Raw genomic sequence first — 21,470 nt, forward strand, 5'->3', positions numbered from 1 at the left:
GGATTAATCTATCCTGACCTAGTTGCACTCAATGATCCTTATGGGTCCCTTCCAACTTGAGATATTCTATGAGTCTGTGATTTGTCCTTAAAGCTGAACTGCTGCTGCTCCCCAGGGCAGCTGTGGGTTTGCACCTGCAGTGCAGATATAGCCTTGGTGTACTGTGGAATGTGGTCGCTGGCATTTCAACTATTTTGTTCTGGGAGAATTACAGATGAATGAAATTTCAACTTGTATTCCAGGATTTCAGTGTGACATCCTCATCCATTGGCTGCTTTTTTGCTTTCCCTCTCCCACATCTGCCATCTTTACCAGTTCTAGCTATGGACGTGTGTAGAAGTATCTTCAAATTTCCCTTTTTCCACTGTGGTCAGTATGTCCCGTAAGAGGATCAAAAGCAGAAATAACTGAATCCCTGGGAGGATTCAGGCTGTAATAGACAGTGACATAGAGAAAGGGTCAGAAAAGCAGAAGTAAGTCCTTTCCAGTCACCTGTTCAGCATGTACCTGACCAAAACCCAATAGTTACTAATGCAAAATACGGATTGTTTCATGGGCCACAAGTCAATTTTTTCCATCACAAAATGATCTCTGTTCAGAGAAAGCAATTTCCTTAGAACAATTTCCTCAGATGCACTTTTTTTTTTTTCCCTCTGTTCCTAAGGGATTTGCAATGTGTGTTAGTGGTAAAGTCACTAATTCTCTTTAAAGTTGAGCATTCCTTTCTCTAACAAAGTTGTTACGTGATTTTCTGTCATGAAGCTTTCTCTGCTGGGTAGATAGGAACAAGAATTTAGCTTCCCAGCATGTATGGAGGAAGATCTTCATGTGTTACAGTGAATTGCAGTAGGTCTTTGTGTCCCTTTTGGCAAGGAAAGCTCATGATCTCTCATCCTGAATACACTGCCTGTATAATGCAAAAGTATGGTAACCCCTATCCTGGAATAGGAGCCCGAGAGAAGGGGAACGTGATCTACCCAGTTACCCAAATAAAACAAGTTGCTCTGACATTCTGCAGTTGACTGAGTTTCTTTCTCTATTAGGTGTTTCTGAATATACGCATTTCTTTCTTCGCATGTAAATTACATTTTTATTAGTGTGAACAAAATGGGGCCTTTTTTTATCTTTCCAAATGTTGTTAGGCTTTTTAATGAGAACATTTTTATAATATAATTCAGACTTTCTGTTATTATAGAATAAAAACACTACCAAATTAGATTAAAATATGCAAAGGATCTGATTTTCCAGCTTGTATACTGTTTTAGGTTATTGAGGGAAGTTTTAGGGTATCTGTGTGCAATATATTTTACAGTTTATAATAAAAAGTAAAAAATGCAAAATTTTTCCTTTCAAATACTCTTCGGAGTTTCAGGAAATTATGCTGTAGCTACAAATGCAATTTTGTAATGCCCATGGCTGAAACCTCCTATAAAGCTTTTGCTAATAGCGCTCATTAAAGAAGGAAGTAAGCCTACATATCTCAAGGTGCAAAACAAAATTGGCTAATACAACCTAAGTAACAAACTAATTCTAAAAACGTGAAAGCTGTCTTCATCTCACATCTCTTACATGAGGAAATTTGAACTGTATGTCAAAAATGTAACTACTGTAACATAGGCTTGCCCTCATGGTTGAACACTGCCCAGAAATGAATATTAATGTCAGCTCTGGCCTCTTAGTGAATCCATTTTCTGCTCTACTCTTTCTGCTGATTTTCTAATATGAAAAAGAAGTCAGGTTTTCTAAGATAATTTAAATCACAAACTTCTATGTGTACTGTATAGATTCAGTATTATTTTGGGAGGGGGGATACTTCCACTAGATAACAAATGGAAAAACTTATGTGGTAGTCAAATGCCAGTTGTAATGGACTGTAAAGGGACTGACAAGGACAACACTTGGGCACTTGGAAAAGTTTGTGTTTTGTAAGGTATGTGGGATTTCAGTGTGGCTAGGAATTACAATCATATCAGTGGCATAGTATGCAGATCAGGAGGATGTAATGGGAGCACGTTTCCCTTTTATAGGTCCTTTGATGCTGAAATTTCTTAAAAAACCCTTACAGAAAACTGCAAAACATTAGTCCTTTATAACCAAATGTGAGATTCGGGCTAAATGCAAATAGTGAAGGCCCATAAGCCTAGAATTTGCTTCCCCATTTTTAAGTTTCCTTAGTTTTTGGAACAGAATAATTCATTTCTGTGCCTAAAAGGCACGAACTCCCCCCCTCCAGCCCGGGCTCCTTTTCTTTTTTTGTCCTGGGAAAAACCAACCCCAACTGAGAGGTGATATCCAGGGTAGCAAGTTATTAAATTATGCAATATGCTACCAAAGGTACTGAGATATTGTTAATATAAGGGCAGCTTAAGGACAAATTGATGCCTAATCTGCATAAGAAGGTATCACCACCCATTCAGCTATAATCACTTTAATAAATGCTTTCATTTCAGTAGGCAAGTGTTGTGGTTTTGTTTTTTGTTTTCTGGTTTGATTCAAACTTCCCTGTAAGTCCCTCTTGTGCAGAATGAAAATATGCTGAGGACTATGCCAACAAAATTTGTTTCAGATAATATCATTCCTAGTGCCAAAAAAGTTCCACTGAATGTAATGCACCCTGCAGAGACTTAGATCTATACAGGGAGCCACAGTGACGACATCAAGATTTTGCACAACTGTAAGTGCCAAGTCATATAGATCTGTATAGATTAAGAATATATTTCATCATGGAGCGTGGTCAGCAATTAGCAGTACGAGAGAGATGCTCCTTAACCACAGCTGGAGAATCTGTAGACAAACACTGGAAATAATCGATTTCAACAAAAACGTTTTTTTGATTGAGGTGGAATTTCATGGTACGTACATAGATCACACAAAGTAGATAGCCTAAGGTCAGGGGAATGGCAAAGACGTGAGTACATTTGTTTCCTCCCTAATCACTCATCTCCTGGCTGCCCTACTCTGTCATTTTGTCTGTTTCTAGAGAAAGTTTTTGGAAGACTTTTGTATTGTCTGAATGCATAATGTAAAAGTTTTGGTGAAAACTCAAAAATGTTCATGTGTGGGAGAAGATGACAGTGTCTCACTCACTTCCGTGTGCATCAGCCTATTCTTGTGGTAATATTTTGGCAATGTACATACTCTTAAATGCATTGTCTCCTTTTTTCCTTGTATTATTTTCAAATTGTCATTCCAATCTTTTCTCTTTTTAATTTACATCTGGCTTTATTTAGGTCTTTTCACCAGTCTTGTATTTCCTTGTCTGTTAACTTCTTTCCTTTTATCTTATTTTTGCCTTCTTTTTTTTCTTTCAGAAAAATCTGAAACATGAAGTTGTAATGGGGACTATAAACTGGTCAATTATTCACCTTTATCTCCACTTAAAAATGTCATTGTCAGCAGTAATAGGAGGGGGGGAGCTTTCTCAGGAATGCTGTATACAGTGACAGAAGATGGAGGTCACTAGTACTGCAGCCTTTAGAAAGGGGCCTGAGAAGTAGAAATCTGTACTAGCAGTTATACGTAATTGTTGTTATATTCAAAATGTCTTTCCAGTGGCAAAACCAATAACAATTGTTTTTAATTTTCTTTCAGCAACAAGAACAAGACCCGACTAACTTATACATTTCCAATTTACCGCTTTCAATGGATGAGCAGGAGCTTGAGAACATGCTGAAACCATTTGGGCAGGTTATCTCTACGAGGATACTGCGGGACTCGAGTGGGACAAGCCGTGGTGTTGGCTTTGCAAGGTACTTCAGTGGTGTTAGCCATGCTGGCAGCTTTTTTCCTTTTTTTAATTGAAAAGACCAGAATAGGAGGAAAAGGCAGAAATTATTGAAATGATCAAGCTTTTAAAGAAAAGGGAGATATCTAGATGGAGATGCCAGCAGGGTTTTGTTAATTCTTCCTTTGGTAAAGCAAATATGGCTGTGTCTCATCTCGCTTAGATAGGTAAATCTGAACCTATTGTTCTTATTGGACAACTATCTAAAATAAGACTTAGCTCTCCACTGCTTCCGCCTCTTCTCTGTACTTCTCCTTTCTCCTCTATCCCTGAACCAGTAAGCAAGAGTTATACAGTGCTTCAAAGACTTTTCCTGTGACTTTTCTGGCTTTCGAGGCTTGAGTTCAAGACAGGAGACCATAAGGAAGAACCACACCCCCTCTTCCCCACCCCTTTTTTTTCTTTTCTTTCTTTTTCTTCATTAGTTCCTCTGAGAAACTAATTTCTTCATTAGCTCCTCAGCTCATCATTGCACTTTGAACATCAGCCATTTGAATTTTATGGCTCATTAACCTATTGTCATGTGGGAAAGAAAATATTTTTATTCACTTACAGTAAATTTCACCTTAAAATATTTGACAGCTTGGTCAAATATCTCTCCCAAATCAACAAGAACAATTATTTTCTATAATTTAGTAGATGCCTCCCAAATATTTTGTCCATGTAAGTCTACTTTTTCTCTAGTTAATTCAGTTATTTGCTCTGGGGTCTCTTCATCGAAGCCTGTTCTGTGCCCTTCTAATGTTTTTTCTTTCTCTCAATAAGTCCTGCTTTAAACCCAGTCAGACACTCAAAATTTGGAGGCTTTAGATTGGAGGTTTCTATCATCAAAAGTAGGGGCATGCTTTGAGAATTGGTGTTCTCAAAATATATTATAAAATCTCTGTCGACAGTCAAACTCCAGTAATACAGATGTTCAGCCAGTATCACAATAGCTCTGTATTTGAACCAATAGCAGAATCTAAAATTAGTGCACAGAAAAGAACTGAGCTAATTATATCTCCTGATGAAGCCAGAATTTTTAGGGATTGGTTTCCGTATGAGTTGGCTATGGGTAGTTCACAGCACTGTGATTTTTTTATTTATTTATTTTAAATTTCTGCGCTTCCCGCCCCCCGCCAATGTATTTGCTTGGCAGACTGTCCAGTTTCAAGAAGATAAAACAAAGAAAGAAAATTAGAAGCAATGGGATGATATTCTTTTATTTAAGAGTGCAAAACCAGCAAGTTTGGTTTCTACCAAAATTTCTGCCTGTCCCTTCAAATAAATCAATAACTATTTGTAATATTTTTGGTGTAAATTTAATTGGGCATTTTTATCATACACTTGTATTTTTTTCATATTAGCATATGCATAAATATTTGAGTGTGAACTCCATATAAGTATACACAGAATGTGTGTATGTGGTTTTGGATGATGTACAAAGCAATATATATACAAAAGCTATATTTACTAATTTTGAAAGATAGTGATACTTTCTTAAATGCAGCTTTCACTTTTTGGTACTATGAAGGGCAGAATTCAGTAACACCAAAGCTAAAATTCAGTAGGCATTATGAATTTATTCAGTGTTTTCTCCCTAAACTTGCTTACCAACCCTACCTTGAATCAGTTTTTTTTAGGAATGCTTTTATTCTAATATAGCTGGAAGAGTTTTAGAATTGTATGTAAAAGTCCAAAAGACTTGTGTGTATCCAAAACCCTGTTTGTATTGAAGACATTAAAAAAGATTAGTTTTAAAGTATTTTCTCAATAGGTTCTGTATTATACATTGTATGTTTTATATATATACATAAACATGAAGTTATTTTTATATACATATTTATTTCTACACATACATGTATTATACATAATTTATAGAATACACATTGCTGTCATATCTCATCAGAATTTCTCCCCTTCTGCAAGGTAGATATAGGAAGTTAAAGTTAAAATTGTCCAAGAAACATGTAGACATTAAATAAAGATTTTAATTTCTTGCCTTTGGGAGCATTTTATTAGGTTAATAAGGGGTAATATATTTTATCAAGTCCAGACTTGAGTCTGAAACTGAATTATATTGTTTGTTTCATACGAGAAAAAAAAATTAGATTTCTTTGATGCAGATCCAACAATCCAAAACTTCTGAAAATTCTCTAGAAGGTATTTTTGAAACCATGAGGAAACTTTCTTGTTCAGTCTGGCATTTTGATGGTTTTGGTTGTTGTCTATGACTGTTTTGTCAGCCTATGCAGAAAGGCTATCAGAATTAAAAAGGTGCCAAGACTTAGTAATTTTTAGTACTGCTTCGTTGCTGCTGAGGTCATTGGCCTAATTTGTGGACCTGAATTACAGAACTTAATACACAAATAAAAAGAAAATCTGTGTTCAATGTTATCCAAACGTCATCTTGCAGACAGCTGCAAAATATATTCTTCTTTTTAAAATAAATTTTGTTATACTTGCATGTCTTGTTGCAACTTAGTCCAAGCTGGCAGTTAGGACCGACACATCTACACAGCTACAAGGATGTAGCTGCAACCTGCCGAGCCACTCCCAGACTAGCAGTAGCTCGCCAGTAGTCCACCCAGTCTATTAAGTCTAGTTTTGACAACGTAAGTGCACAAACTTGTTCAGGATGTTGGATAGATTCTCAGTAGCCATCACAGCTATTCAGTTATTGGTTCCTGTTTTGAACGTAATTTGGAGACAATTAAATAAGACACAGGTACATCATTTAGTTGGGATGACACCTATAAGCTAAAAGCTGCAAAGGCAGTTTGGGTCATGCAGTCAGGCATGTTTATATTTGAGTTTATTACTCTTAAACTGTACAGACACTTCAGAATTCTCTATCAAAAGTGGCATTAACATTTGTTGTATGCATCATGGGTGCTAAGGATTCAGTTATGAATGATTGCGGATCAGTCCTTCTGCTTCCTTCAAGACAGCATAGGTACTTTGTACTAAAGCTGTCCAAGTTATGTTCTGCCTAATTTCTAAGTAAATAAGGGTATTGTATTTGCAGTTTGGCACTGACTTTGGCCTCAGAGTGCATAAAATGTTAACTGAGTTTAGTTTTACTTTTCTGAAATGGTGTGTTCTTAGAAAACATCTTCTCTATTGCTCACACATGGGAAAGCAAGCCACAAAAGTGAAGCAAGAAAAAGCAAGAAGTATATTTTTAAAAAATCTCAAACATGGGAATCTGGATGAGTGTTTAATTTATGTAAATTATTCTTTATTTTCTTAGGATGGAGTCAACAGAAAAATGTGAAGCAGTGATTGCTCATTTTAATGGAAAATTCATAAAGACACCAGCAGGAGTTTCTGGTATGTTGCATATATTTCTAACAAGATGTATGAATGGGTTACTGCTTACATGGAGGAGGCCTGTTACACTGATCATTGTATCTGGCTTCTCATTCAGAGGCAGGCTTATTAAAATGAAATTGTGTCTGTTGGATGACTGTAATACTTGTTCACTTGGAACACAGTATAGGACTTTTCTACTGTAAACCTTTTCTAGGAATCTAGTAGTGTTCTCTCCTAGCAGATAGACAAGCAGCTAAAATGCCTTAAGCCAGCTATGCACAAATTTACATCCCACATAATCCCAGTTGAAGTTAGGAGACAAGTATGTGTTGTATGTGTATCAGGAGAGAATTTGGCTGATTGTCCATGGACAGGGGTTTTTTTGAGAGAGGCAAAAAATGGACTATTTTTGCCATCTGTTGATAATTTTTTTGGAAGTAATTTTCAAAAAAAGATTTTATTAGAAAAAAAACAGATTCTGCAGCAGTGCCTTAATGCCAGGCACTTTCTTTCACTGGGGAGCTGTGACTCTCAAGTCAACGTAGGCTTTGAGGTTCTTCAGGAAGATGGAAGGAGATCAACAAAGAATGCCGCTTCTAGAAATAGCGTGCAAGGCAAAATGCAGGGAAGCTATGTAGTGCAATTTTGTCGTCACACCAAGTTCCTCATCAGTTTGCCTGCTTTGTCAGCAATGTTTCTAAGAGACAAAATGTATATTCCATAAACACTTAAAAATGAGGAAAGGAAATTCAGAGCAGCAGAGTAAAATAGAAAGAAAATAGGACAACAAAGGAGGAAAGAATACATGCCTGACATTCCAGGCAGCCTTTGGTAACCGTTTTATTGAGAATCCCAAGTGGGAATTTTACAAATTACATTGTTGGTGCGGTTGCTGAAGCCACCTTTATCCTACTGGTGAAATGTTCTCTGCAGCCAGACCATGACACCGAGGAGGAGTAAAGCAGCCTTCAGCAGGCAGACAAGAATATGGCTTGTTTAGTAAAACTACATACATGCCTTATCCCTGAAAGATTACTCCAGTTTGAGTCAGTCTGTGCTGCAGTAAAAATGGAAAGCTGCTTCAGAGCACAGGAAACCACTCCCTTCACCAACACTGATGCAGGGTTGTGACTTCCCTGGCTTGGCTTTTGCAGACCCTTTGCATTGGGATTGATTGCCGAGATTATTTAGTTAAAACTTTGTTATTTGTAGGGGTTGTAACATTTACTTTTCTATTTCATATATTTAGCAATCTGTATTTTATGAGATGGAAAATCCCTTTAGGGGCAAGAAGATCACGGAATGATTTTCTCTGAATGCTGACTGTGCTCTGATCCACCCTTCATGATCAGTTTTATAGTGCTGCTATGGCTCAGACATAATTAAGAGTAAAAAGCATGGAGAAATCAAGAGTTCAAATTGACATATAGGGGCTTCTATTCAATTAGAGCCAGTAAAAATCTGTAACAGAACCTCTTATTAGTGCTTTTTAGTTTGCTCATTTTTATTTTCACTTTCATTATCCTGTTCTCAGTGAAGGAGCTGTCAAGCATGTCGCTGCTAATCATGCTCTGTCTCTGGTGGGCTGTTGCTGAAGTTGGAGTTGCACCTTTATGATCAGGTTCAGCCAGGTAGAAATAAAAAGTTGCTGCATGGAATTGTAAGAATGGTTTCTGCAGTGTGGAGAAAAACATTTACCAGAAAAGTGTGATTAACTAAGAACAAGAAATTTGCACAAAACTGGTGATTGACAGAAAGTGGAAACTAAAGAGGGGTCTCAAGATGTAACCCACCTCACGGCCTTTAACTTCTAATGCTTACTTGGCAAAGTAGGCATCTAGGCTCTCTGTCTAGAACAGGTAAAGCAGCACACACCTCCAGAGACTGATGTATCTTTGCTGTCAGCTGTCCTTGTGGTTACAAAGAGTATCTAGATGAGTCGCTCAGAAATAGATAACTGACTTTCAGACATTTAGAGTTAAGCGAGATGAGTCACATTCTCCATGACGCTGAAAAATGCAACAAATAATTAGGTGCATAAGGGAGTCACAAGAACCTTGTTTATTAAAGACCCTACTTTTCCATGCTGGCGCTGTGAAGCTGTATTGCTCCTTGGAAAGGTTTTCATGGAGTTTAAATTCTTCCTGGAGTTCCTCACCACATAGCAAGCACATGTCCAATAATGCAATCGTATTAGAGGATGGAGCTTATGCATAATAATATGCTGCATTCTGCCAAAAAGTGGGGCAGGGGGCAACTGTGGTCTTGGACTACCTGCACAGAGAAAAGTGAACGTAGTGGGAAAGCTCTTGGACAAACAAGGGTTAGGAAAATGTTTTGAAATAGATTAGCATCCTTCGGGGTTATAGAGGAGCAAGTTCAAATACATGCAAAATAAAATTGTAGAACTGGAACTATGTTTAAATTCAAACATTGTGTCCTAGAAACTTGGCTAAAATCAGCAAAGGGAGCTGGCTATAAAAACACTGTTATCAGGATGAGGAGGGTAGGAGAGACGGGCCTGTAATGAAATAGGTGTGGGAGGAAGAACATCTGTTCAACAAAAACATGCTTTCATAATGCAGCTTTGTTATTTTAACTAAGTTTGGGTTTAAATGGAAGAATGAGTTAAACACATGGGAAGCACAGGTGAAACCTCCTCAGGAGCCTGAGAAGACAGAACAGAAAAACCTCTAAGAATCTGAGAGGGCCAAAGGTAGCACAGGGCAGTCACAGAAGCGTCGACTCTAGAATTGAGTGAGTGACTGGGCATTGATGATACTGAGCAAGCTGAACCCAGATGTAACAAGCTATTCAGGCTTTATTTCTCTGCTCCATATTAGATTAATGAAATCTATTCAATATTTAGTGTGTCCTTGTTTGTCTTCAGTAAGAAAGAAGATTAGCTCAGAGAGCAATTTCAACTGCACTGCAAGTTGGTCTAATCCTAAAACTCCTAGGAGTGATGTATTAGTTTCACCATTTGTTCTAGCTGGGGTTTGGACTTTTGTTATGTAAGTTATTGTAATAGTTTGTTCTGGTTTATGGACTATGATTTTCTGCCCATTTTTCTTGGAACTTTGATTTTTGTATTCCATTCTCTTCTCAACTGTGTATTTGTTACACGATTGTTATAATCTTGAAATAACTTTTGCATTTAGTTCTACTTTTCTCCTTAAAGAATTATTCTTTTCAGTTAATAATGTGATATTTAAAGCTTTTTTTTATTCTCACATGAAACGTAACCTCATGATGTGAATTGGAGGAAACAGACACTAGACTAGTATAAGGAGCCAGGACACAGAAGATGAGTAGTGAGGACAGAGCAGCATACTTAGCCTCCCTTCCCTGAAGATGATACTTAATGTTTGCTGTCTTTTTGTCTTGTGTTGGACCCATAACGGTTGTAGCAATGATCTGCTGGGCAAAATCATGAAAAGGCATCTCCTTCCGATCACAGCAGCATGTAGCTGCATGATGATATGTGAGAATAATTATATAAATAATTACATAAAGCAGTTGCGCTGTAGAATACATAAGGTATGCCTAAGTCTGAGTGTATTTGTCTCTTACATTTAAAATGAAAAATATAGAAGTTAAAAAGCTACAGAAGTTTTATGCATGTTGTATAGGCTTTATGGATTATTTAATGCTTCTTTTACTGAAAAATAACGGGTGATTTTGTTTTAATGGATGTAAGGTAGAGAGCATTTTTGCTGAGCAGCCCATACCATTTTTGCGTCAGGAATGGTGGGTTAAGGTGGTGACCCAAAAATCATAGATTATCCATGACCCACCCTCCTCTTCCTACTTATAGTAAACGTACTGGTCACTCAGATTCTGGTTTAGGGAGGAAATTGAAGACAGGTGTAAGAGCCCTGCTCTGGCTTGTGCTTTTCACTGTGGACTGGGAAGAGGTCCCCCAGGTATGGTAGACACTACTGTTTGGAATGACTGTGATCTTGGACATCTTTCTAGTGCAGGAGAGGAGTGAAAATGGAGACTTGAAGTAGTTATCTTGTGGCAGTCATTTTTGAGCTTTTTCTATTTGCTTATCTTTACAAAGTATCCAGCACTGCAGATCTCTGTATAGTGAATTTAAGCCACTTGACCATAAACTCACATTTCTTAGTTATCTTCCACAGATCCTTTAGAAATCACCCATGAACAGCAGTCTGAAAACAGCTGCTGAAGGGTATTGAAAGGTCACAGTGCTGGTGTTACTCCTGATTGTCATACTGAAGGAAGAGGAACCAAGATTTTACCCATTTAGATCAAAGATTAGAAGCTTTTACTGCTCTAATTCTCATAGTTTGTAATTGTTACTTAGTTTTAAGAAGCAACATTGAAATAGAAAAGAAAAATGCCACTTAAAATCACTCAAAATATTCTCCTGTGACAAATTATTAAACCTTGTATAAATTATTAAAGAAATATAACCCTGAGCACTGTGTTTAAGTGAAGACAGGATGGTGAAGAGTATATATTTCGTTTCTCTTTAAACGAAGTTGGGTTGCACAACTTCTTTTTTTTTTTCATTCCCACAGCTTTTGGCTAAAGTTTCTAGCTGTACAGGCTTGCTCTATCGTTAAGGTGATGTTTTAATGTCAGAATTCATTAGTCCCATATGCTTTGTCACTAGAAAATAAGCAATGAAAGTCACTAAAAGATGCAGTTTAATTGAAAACTGATTAGAAGAATAGTATTTTAAAACTATTTTGTTGGATTTTTTAATATCTGAAAGCAGAGTTTACTGAAAAGTTGATAAAATTAGCCATGTAAAGCCAAGGATGTAAACACAAAGTCCAACATAAGAGCATCCATTCTGGTTTTGCATTTATGGTATCACCTGGTATGTATTTGGGTAGACACTGAAAAAATGAAAACTAAATTCTAATGTACATTTGTGCACAATGTGTGTACGACAAGGAAGCATTTACTCTCTGGACTAATAATGCATTCACATCTTTCATCTGTAAAAACATTAGCCCTAGAGGAGGGTGATTCAGGGCAGGAGATGCTCAGCACTTTCCACAGCCAGGTTTTAAAGCACTGACCTGCTGTTAAAGCACGGGAAAGCTTGTGGTTACAGAATGCCTCCATAGCAGCAGCTCAACAAACATCTACAAACCATCGAGAGTGTCTGTTGGTTTTCATTAAGTGTCAGTAGAGTGGGCATTGTAAACATGGTGTCTTAGCTGCAGAAGTGTAAGTCCACTGTAAGTTGTAGCCTTTTACATCAGCTATCTCTTAGCTGTGAATGCAACTCCGAATATTTATCCTGTGCTTCTCTGACTTGCACATACAGACAAGGCACTGAATGGTTAATGATCCCCTTCATCACCACGTCTGCACACTTCCCAACAATTAACAATAAAAATGACTCTCCCTTCCTTCCTGGACCACAAAAAAGATTGCTTGACTGGTCTGTAGGCCTTGTTGGATTTCTTGTTTATATCTATCTATTGTATGCATGTTTGTACGTACAAGAGAGAGAATCTCTTACCTATTTGTGAAAAATGTGAGGAAAGGTAAGCTGAAGAAATAAATTTCAGATTTAATTTTGAAGAGAGCAAGGGCTATGTGCATTCTTTGGTGGGAGGGGAATCAATAGATCATACTTGGCTCCCGTGAAGGTTTATCTCTTTCTCATGACCCTCCTTCTGATGACCATCAGTCATTGTGTTCTTGAAGCAATGAACACAGTAGTACTCAGGTCACATGTATGGAAGAGCAGCCAAAAATTGCAGTTAGGCTTTCAATTGCAGCAGTCCCCACTATCAGCATTCAGATCTTGAACTGGCATCAGGGAAGGCAAATGCTGTGGGGTCTTCTCAGAGCAGTTGGCCATATTAAGTAGCCAGTCTGCTTCGTGGTTTTTTTTAACGTGAGTTAGAGCTTTCACAGCATTTGGCTTCATTTATGGACACAGTGAGGAGCAAGAGAAGCTGGAAGGTCAGAAAAACAAGGATTCCCATGACTAGATCTGTGTTCAGTAAGATGGAGCACCAACTTCTGGCAAATCACAAAGTAATGCCTTTTTAAATTTTTTCTTCATTGCTGCTGGTTTTAGATATTACATCTGCAAAATCCAATACTTGTGGATAATTCTTGTTCCATTTTTTCTTCCTCTTTACATTTGTTGGGAGAGTGTTTCCAATGCACCACAGAAGAGGTTTCATCATTTAAAATTTAGCTGCTTTCAGTTATCTACAAACAACAAAAAATATTTATTCTTAAAATAGATTTTTATGAACATTTTATTCAAACAGGTGGACAGGTTTACTCTCACTTTTTTTTAAAAACTGATCTTTATCTTGAGACAATGATGGGAAATGTAAGCACAAATAACCCTTTCAGAGAAGTTTGTACAATTCACTATGGGGATTTTTAATGAAAGCATAATGCAGCTTTAAATAAAGTGTTTACTACCTGCAAGTGCTATAACACAGAATCATGGGGCTAGAAACCTTTAGGTATTTTCTGATGTCTTTGTAAGCCATTCTCATGCCAGTTTCTTTTGACTTCATCCAAAAATTTATAGTGTGTATTTTGGAAGTCATACATGTTTCCCACAATACTAGATGGTTTGAAATAATTTTTGAGTAGCCAGAGGTACTCAACTTAGGGAAGAGGGTTTTTTTCATTTAAGGCAGTTAACTTCAGTATTTGGATCTCAGCTTTCCCTTTCTGATGGATTTTTTTTTTCACTGTGTAAAGTCAGAGTCAAAATAATTTCATACCAGAACCTGACAATTTTACCCGTGTTGACTAATCTTCTGAGATTAATTCCTCTTATTTCAACAGAACTGTATGTGGATTAAAATGTTGAGTGATATGACCAAGGTTATTGGGATCTAGCTTTTATAAAGTAACATCAAATTATCCAACAGGGTATTGATATAGTACCTTTTTGGCCCAAATATGCCGAGACAGAAGTTGCTTCTCATGACAGAAGACCCCAAAGCAAAACTCAATTCTGGGAATGCCAAAAAATCCCCCCAGAAATTCAAGATTTTGAAGACAATGTTCTCCAGCTTGTCTCCTACTTTAGGGTTTCTGTTATTTATGTGTGCATTGACTCCACTGTCCATGGGTCTCCAATACTTCTTCCAGTGTCATCAGCCTAACCTTTCCCTGGCTTATTTTATGATTATATGATTTTAATTACCATTCTCTGTAAGATAATACATTTTTAAATTAAGTCAGTTGTCATGTTTAGTACTAAAGTCTGACTCTCTGATACTGAAGTTATTTGACTGCTGAGTAACAGTGCACGGGTAGGCGAGGTACAAGTCTGATGGGTGTGCGGTCAGTGTCGGAGATGAAACAGGGAACCACATACCAGTTCTGTCTCCCAGTCCGTCCATCTTTTATAGAGAAGGCTGTCAAAAGATGTATCATGCAGGAAGTGGCTATTTTCCCAGTAGAAACAGAGCTAGTGTTTTAGGTATGCCATCCAAAGCCAGGGATGACTTGGCCATTAGTACCAGTTTTGTGCCAAAGTTTTACAAGTCCAGCTCTTTGCCAGGTTATAAGTCTCTGAGGTTTTCAATTCCAATCATCTTTTGCAAATGCAGACAGAGTGAAGAGCTCATCAGCACTGGCCATGGTTATACTAATAGATTTTTTGTGGCATGATACAGATATGCTAAAATTTTTCTTGGGGTTGTTTTTTTGTGGGTGGCCCTCCCACCCCATGTGTTTACTCTGCATTTGGAAAGTTGCATGTTTTCAGATCCAGCCATGTCTCTTGAAGGTGTTTCCAAACAGAGAATGACTGGAGGAGTGTCATGGTAAAGCTTAGACAGCTCATGTGTCAGGAATTATTGGCAGAGAAGCGTTACATCCAAGTCAGAACAGAGCTTCCACCCTGTGATTAGGGAGGGTGTGGTGTGATGTAGCAGAGCTGTGCTTCAGCCATAGGTACGTGGAAACTGTTGCAGTTTAAGATAGTAACAGGGAAAGAATACTATGCAAACTTTTCTTTTTTGTTGCTTTAATTTTGATATTAAAAACTGAAGTCATGGTCAGGATAATGTTATGCAAAAGAATTTTTTTAAAAAAAGTATAGCAATACCATTTCTTGACAGTATGCAAAAAAACCAAGATAAAAGAAAAATCTTGAAGAATTTCTGGTTGCATTGTGTGTTCTTTATAGAGCAGAGAGAAAAAGGGAATGGCATTTTTTCAGCGCAAGGTGGCAGGAGATAAAGGTACCCACTCCACCCTGCCGGTTAGAGTAAGTGGAGGTACTGTGCCAGCTCTTCTGCTATTCTGGATGAGCAGAACTGTTTAAGTTTTGGGACATTACTGAAACCTCCAAAGGTCGGGGGGAATATATTAAAGGCCTTTGGCCAGATTTATTCTCCACCTTCCTTAGATGTACCTCTGAGGAGGCAAAGCTCAGAATTCAGATGGCAGTTCTCATTCATCCCCAGACTAACAGACATATACTCAGGATATACAGACCATGTTTCTTTCCAACAGGTTTTAGGAGCAGTAGTTTAAAATCAAAAATATAAAGCATTCCAGATGTTCTGTTTGTGTGTGGCAGCTATCTTTGTGCTATGCAGAACAGTTGTGGATGCTGTAGTATGAGTCCGTGTTATTTAACTGTCATATTGGGAATATAACTTAAAAACCATACCTCATTTGGAGTGCTGGCCACCTGTGCATGTACGCTACTTCAACTAATATTTCTTTTTTCTTCTCAGTTCCTGCAGAACCTTTGTTGTGCAAGTTTGCCGATGGAGGGCAGAAAAAGAGACAGAATCAGAATAAATATATACAGAATGGAAGAGCATGGCACAGAGAAGGCGAGGTGAGACTTGTAAGTCCTCCCTTCAAGCTTTAGTGTGGGTGTACAATAATGAATACTTATGAAAATGATAGGCATTGAGACTTCTTGGCTTGGCTCTTTGGCATATTATAAATGTGCAAGCAACTCTTAGCTGACAGTTTGCAATTATATAAAATACTTAACCGTATCTTTCTTAACAGGAAAAAAGGCAAAATGCGAAACGCTAAATCCTACCTCATTAAAGTGAACAACAAAATCTCCTTCAACTTAGTCAGGAATATGCTTGAGAGATTTCTCATATTATAAAACTACCTGAAACATAACTTTATTTACATGTAGTACATAATCCTTTGGTTTATGCAGCACTGAAATGCACATCACTTTCATAAGATTAAAACAGTATACCAATGCAGTGCAGCATTAATTTTTTTTTGTCACGGCTGTTTTAATCTTTAATGTTCAAGATAATAGTTTCATGGGCTTACTGTGGTTAGCAAGCCTAGACACCTCATTTATATGAGACAAGAAAATTCAAATGTGTCTTCTGAAAAACAGCACTCCCCATTCGTTCATATAGTTAATATGCGTAGGCAACACCCTAACATAATCATCTTCAAACCCTGCCTCTCAAACACACACAGATTCTCTTAGCCAGGTATTTCATAGATTGCATTTTGTTCCTCAGGCTGGGACCTTGGAAACTTGTATTCATAGCAAATATCACTGATTCTCTTCGCTATGTAATTACGTCTGTCAATTAACCTTTCCCTAACTTACAGCAATAAACTATTTCAATACAAATTTTCAGTTAAGAATAATACAACTAAAGAAAGAGTAAGAGAAATAATTTACAGTCAAAATGAATTTTGTCAACTCTTTCTCTCCCCTTTTTTTTTTTTTTTTTAAAGGCTGGAATGACACTCACGTATGATCCAACCACAGCTGCTTTACAAAATGGGTATGTTAAATAATGGCACGCTAAGAAAAGAAGAATGTTTGCATTATGGAAGGTGCACAGAACTGCCATTTAATAAATATTTCTGCATTTTCTAGATTTTATCCATCACCCTACAGTATTACAGCAAACAGAATGATCACTCAGACGTCTATTACGCCATATATTGCTTCTCCGGTTTCCACATACCAGGTTTGTATTTAGAACTTTGTAGCTGAAATGGTTCATCAGAGCTTATGTTTATTTATCAATTGCTACCTGTGGTTTTATGAATTCTCCAATAATGCTTCATTTTAATGAAGTGGCATCTTCATGCTGTACAGCATGAAAATGATGGCCTTAAAAACTAAGAGTGTGTTTGTTTCAGGAAGCACAGCAATTTAATGAGATACATGGTGTCTTGCAAAACAGTCTCTAATGTGTGCTGATGGCCAAGGTATTTGTAGCCACTTCTACATTTCAAGTGTGATTTTTCGTTTTCTCTTGGTCAAGTTCTTTTAATGTCAATAATATATCTTTAAAATAATTATTCTTTATTTAAAACCTTCTTGATTTAATTAAATTCTATTTCAAAGATATTTCTCCATGCTTTTTTAACTTTCTTCCAGGTTGTTTTTTGGGGGGGGGAAGCCCAACAATAATGTGTTACAAAGTTGCACTAAGAAGGATTCAGAAACTTGCTTGACATTAGAGAAGGAAATTTAAAAGAGTTCAGAGTTCAAATTATGTTAGCATTCAAATTCAGTGCTTTTATATTAGGAGTAAAGCATTTAATAGTCTAGAACTGTGTTTCTAAACCAAAACTTACTTTAGTTTGAACAATAAATTAAAACATGAATCATGTACATTTTTTGTTCTTAGAGCCCAGCCCAAAGCTTCCTGAAAAGGAATTTTGATAGGTGTCATCTTGTGTCCCCACCAAGGGATATTGACAAACAATTCAACATGCTGAGAAATTATAGGGAACAGTTTTGTACTTTGATATAAATCTCTTCGGAATTGCCCAATTTTAGGGCATTGTACATTTCACTTTACAAACAACTTGCATTTAATGTAACTAGTATGGCAGTCTCAGGTGTATGCTCTGTAATTACTACTTGAGACACTCTAATTACCCCAGTGTAAGCTAAATGACCAGCTATTTTGGCATTTTACTGTTTAACACATAGATGAAGTAAACATCAGTGATTCAGGTCATAAATAACCAAAACTAATTAAATTTGGAAAATTCTTACCTCTGTGTCAGGGGAAGGAAAAGAGGCTGTTTGCTTTTTAGTGAGAGAGACGTGCTGAGTTTTCTAGCTTACTATGGGTGAAAATGAATATAGAAGGCTAGGGAGAAGGCATATAGAAGGCAAACAGAGGCACTGTGGGCTATTTGGTCAGTATTCCCTTGCAGAAATTTCCCTGTACCCTCTCATTCCAGGAGAGAAGAATGAGGAAGAATTGTCCAATATTAGTTTGGAGGTCTAATGCCTTCTTGTGCGAGCAAAGCATTATGTAGGAGTTAAAACAGAGTACTCTGGGGTAAAGGGCAGCTGGATTAATTTTATATTAATTTCTGAGGTGACTTATGCAACAAAATGTTTGCTCTTGGCAGACAGCACTAGTACTGTATTTTTCAGTATATTGAATCATTCTGCTTTATACAGCAATACCTCTAAAAATTATAGCAAGTTCTTACCCAGGAAAACATTCAGTAGAATTAGCTGCTGTTCTTTATTAAAATCAATAATCAATATCAATATAAGACTCTCAGATATTCACAATCCAAGTAAAAGTTACTCCTTGAGAATATAGTGTCACTTTTCTGGGCTTATTGAGGTAGGCAGACCACAATACTGTATGTTTCCAGAAATGTTGTTGCCAGTATTCCAATATACATGGCATGGAGCTTAAATTATTGTGGGTAGAGTTAACATCATTATGCTTAAAGTGCCACAGTAATAGGAATTGAAAATTAAATTCAAGTGTTCTGTATTGAGGAGGAAGGAGGTTCTTGGCCAGAAGAGTTTCACAACTTGAGTATTAGTCACATCTTCATTACTGATCCCTTCTCACTGAAACCTGTAGCATTCTGTCATCTACACAACCGGACGTATCTCAAGAGCATGATTTATTTTTTTTTTCTTTGAGGCATGGTATAACTTGTTCCTAGATTTATTCTTATTAAAGGTAAACAAATTTAATAAAGTTTTGGCTGTACTTTGTTTCTGCAACTCCTGTATACCCATATGATGGTACTAAGCCAGTTACTATCATAGTATGAGTAGATTAGCCAAAACTTTAGTCAGGCTGTACCAGTATTTTTGCCATTAAGCTTTTCCCTGAGGAAAGGGAGGGTTCAAGTGTTTTCCATTTTTTAACTCTGTTAGCTCTTTTTCTGATTGAAAAAGAAAAAAAACAACTCTAATTTGAAAGTCAGTACATAAGGAGGGAAGAAATATTTCCATCTTGCAGAAAATAACCTCACCTGGATTGTTTCAAGACTGTCATCTGTCTGTCCTGTTCACAGGACTCTGGGAATGATGGTAGAGTCGTGTAAGGGGCTTTAAATGTCCAGCAGCAGTGGTTGAGTCAGTTCCGCATATGCAGTGCAGGTCAGAATCCTGCCTTATCCTACATACTTAGAGGAGGTGGGGAGGAAACATTTTCATTCTTACCTTTAATATTTCTTGCAGCACACTTTGCAAAGACCTGTTGCAACCAGCTCTTTTTAACGAAGATAACCATGTAATCTGTTAGTTTACCTTTTAATCCTTTCAATTTACCTTGTCATGCAAAATTAGGCATCCTACTTCAATTTAAGTATTTGGGTAGCCAGTGTTTTTGGAGAGAAAACATGCTAGTTGCAAGAGCAGGAATGCTCACCAGAACCTTCTCTTCCTGTGCTTTGGGAATAACATACCGCAATGTCTTGGAGGACAATTCTTCTAAATCTTCTCCTTGTTCCTGGAATAAGATTCCAGCAGAATTTCTGGTTTCTTTTTCCCTTGTGAAAATCCAATAATTTATTTTATTCTGATCAAGGCAGAAGGTGCCTCCTTTTTCAACACAGCAGAAATCTCTCATGCACCTATTTGAACCCTTTCAGTGTCCTTGATAAAGTTTGAGACCTGCACTAAAATCATAGTCTACTGTTCTGAAAGGTGTATGTGGTATGTTGCTCCACAGAGTGACTAATTCCATTAAAAAGTGAATGAATAAGGGAGGGGGCTTCTTAACATGATTTATTACATTATTACTATATCTCAGTTGGATTATTCAGGAAAAGAATGACTAAAACGAAAAATAAAATACTGATTTTGTTCCAGGTTCAAAGTCCTTCTTGGATGCAGCCTCAACCATATATAATGCAGCACCCAGTAAGTTTTTATGCTTCTCCGTTGTTGTGTTACTGATTGTATGAACACTTTACATACTTTAAACAACAGGAAATAGGCCAATTCCTGCCCAATTACTTCCAGAGTTTTGACAATTACATCATGATTAAATCATGGATCAAAATGAAAAGACCAACAAAGATAGTAACCTGAATTTGGGCCTCATTTTATTAGGGAAAGAAACAAAGCTGCCTTCAGGGTATCAAGGTGATGAGGACAATTAGAGTTACCAAGTCAGCATCCTGCGGAAACTTTTTCTTTTTTTCTTTTTTGTTTTTTTTTTATTTAAATGAGAAGAACTTTGCAAATACCAATGTTTTACATACTGTTTACCTATCAGGAGCTGGAATTGAAGACCCAAGGTTTTAGAATGGGTCTAACGTAGTTCAGACTGGATAATTTGTGAAAGACAGATGAATGTAGTGATATAAATGACATTATGGGCACTCACTTTAGAAAACCTGCATAGCTTGTTCTGGCTTCACTGCTCATGACTAGTGCTAGTCTCCCTGCACTTTTGGCTGTGGCATCTGTACTGGACTGTCAGGCATTCTAATCTATACTCTCCCATGATATTTTGCTTCTTATCTATGTCGTTTGCCAATTAAGTACCATTATATCTGAGACTTACTAGGTTTCTTGAGATAAGCATTACAAATAATAACAGGCACTTTAATATACGCACTCCTGTAGTTAACAAACAAGTCTGTTTCCAGATATAGAAAGGATATTGTCTTGACTTCAATTAACCTCTCCATGCAGATTATAGAATGTAAATCTTCTTGGCAGAACATTTTCTTCTTGTGCATGCAGAGAAGGTGATACTATACCAGAACACCCTCTCACACACTTAATTGTTGTTGTATTTGTGGGTTTTGCTGTTAAACACACACGCACACAACTTTTTTTAAACTTTTCTCTCTATCAACACAGATTTTCATAAAAAACACCTTGCAAATCGTGCTGTGAAAGACACAAGTTGATATGTTATAATGCTATAAGGTGTATTGTTTTCACAGGTATACAAGATGAGATTTCACAGTTGAAAATAAAGATCTAGATTCCTGACTTAAGTTCAGTTTTGGCCTGTGCAAAGACTGGTGCTGTCTTGCTCATTTGCTTTGCAGAGAACCCTGCAGTCTACAGACAGGAAATTCTTTTAGTGTTTGATGTGCCTGTGACTCATTTCATCTACACTGATCACATGATTGTTTTTCCAACTATACTCTGTGAATTTCTTTTTTTCTTTTC

General features: G+C 37.1%; 1 protein-coding gene across 2 annotated transcripts in view; it reads left to right on the plus strand.

Moving 5' to 3' along the window:
- The window catches only part of RBMS1 (RNA binding motif, single stranded interacting protein 1), a 150,041-nt gene that overhangs the window by 120,100 nt on the left and 8,471 nt on the right, over window positions 1-21,470 (plus strand). The window contains exons 5-10 of one of the 2 annotated variants that reach the window (XM_010567751.1): window positions 3,592-3,749; window positions 7,017-7,096; window positions 15,796-15,902; window positions 16,790-16,839; window positions 16,935-17,028; window positions 20,151-20,201. In XM_010567751.1, the coding sequence (XP_010566053.1) occupies window positions 3,592-3,749; window positions 7,017-7,096; window positions 15,796-15,902; window positions 16,790-16,839; window positions 16,935-17,028; window positions 20,151-20,201 (540 nt within the window). Of the gene's footprint in view, window positions 1-3,591; window positions 3,750-7,016; window positions 7,097-15,795; window positions 15,912-16,789; window positions 16,840-16,934; window positions 17,029-20,150; window positions 20,202-21,470 lie in introns of both variants that reach the window. The other variant, XM_010567741.1, reaches the window with a different exon arrangement.

The sequence above is a fragment of the Haliaeetus leucocephalus genome, unplaced genomic scaffold (assembly GCF_000737465.1).
Source record: "Haliaeetus leucocephalus isolate CR32 unplaced genomic scaffold, Haliaeetus_leucocephalus-4.0 Scaffold1, whole genome shotgun sequence".
In the NCBI taxonomy this organism is placed as follows: Eukaryota; Metazoa; Chordata; class Aves; order Accipitriformes; family Accipitridae; genus Haliaeetus; species Haliaeetus leucocephalus.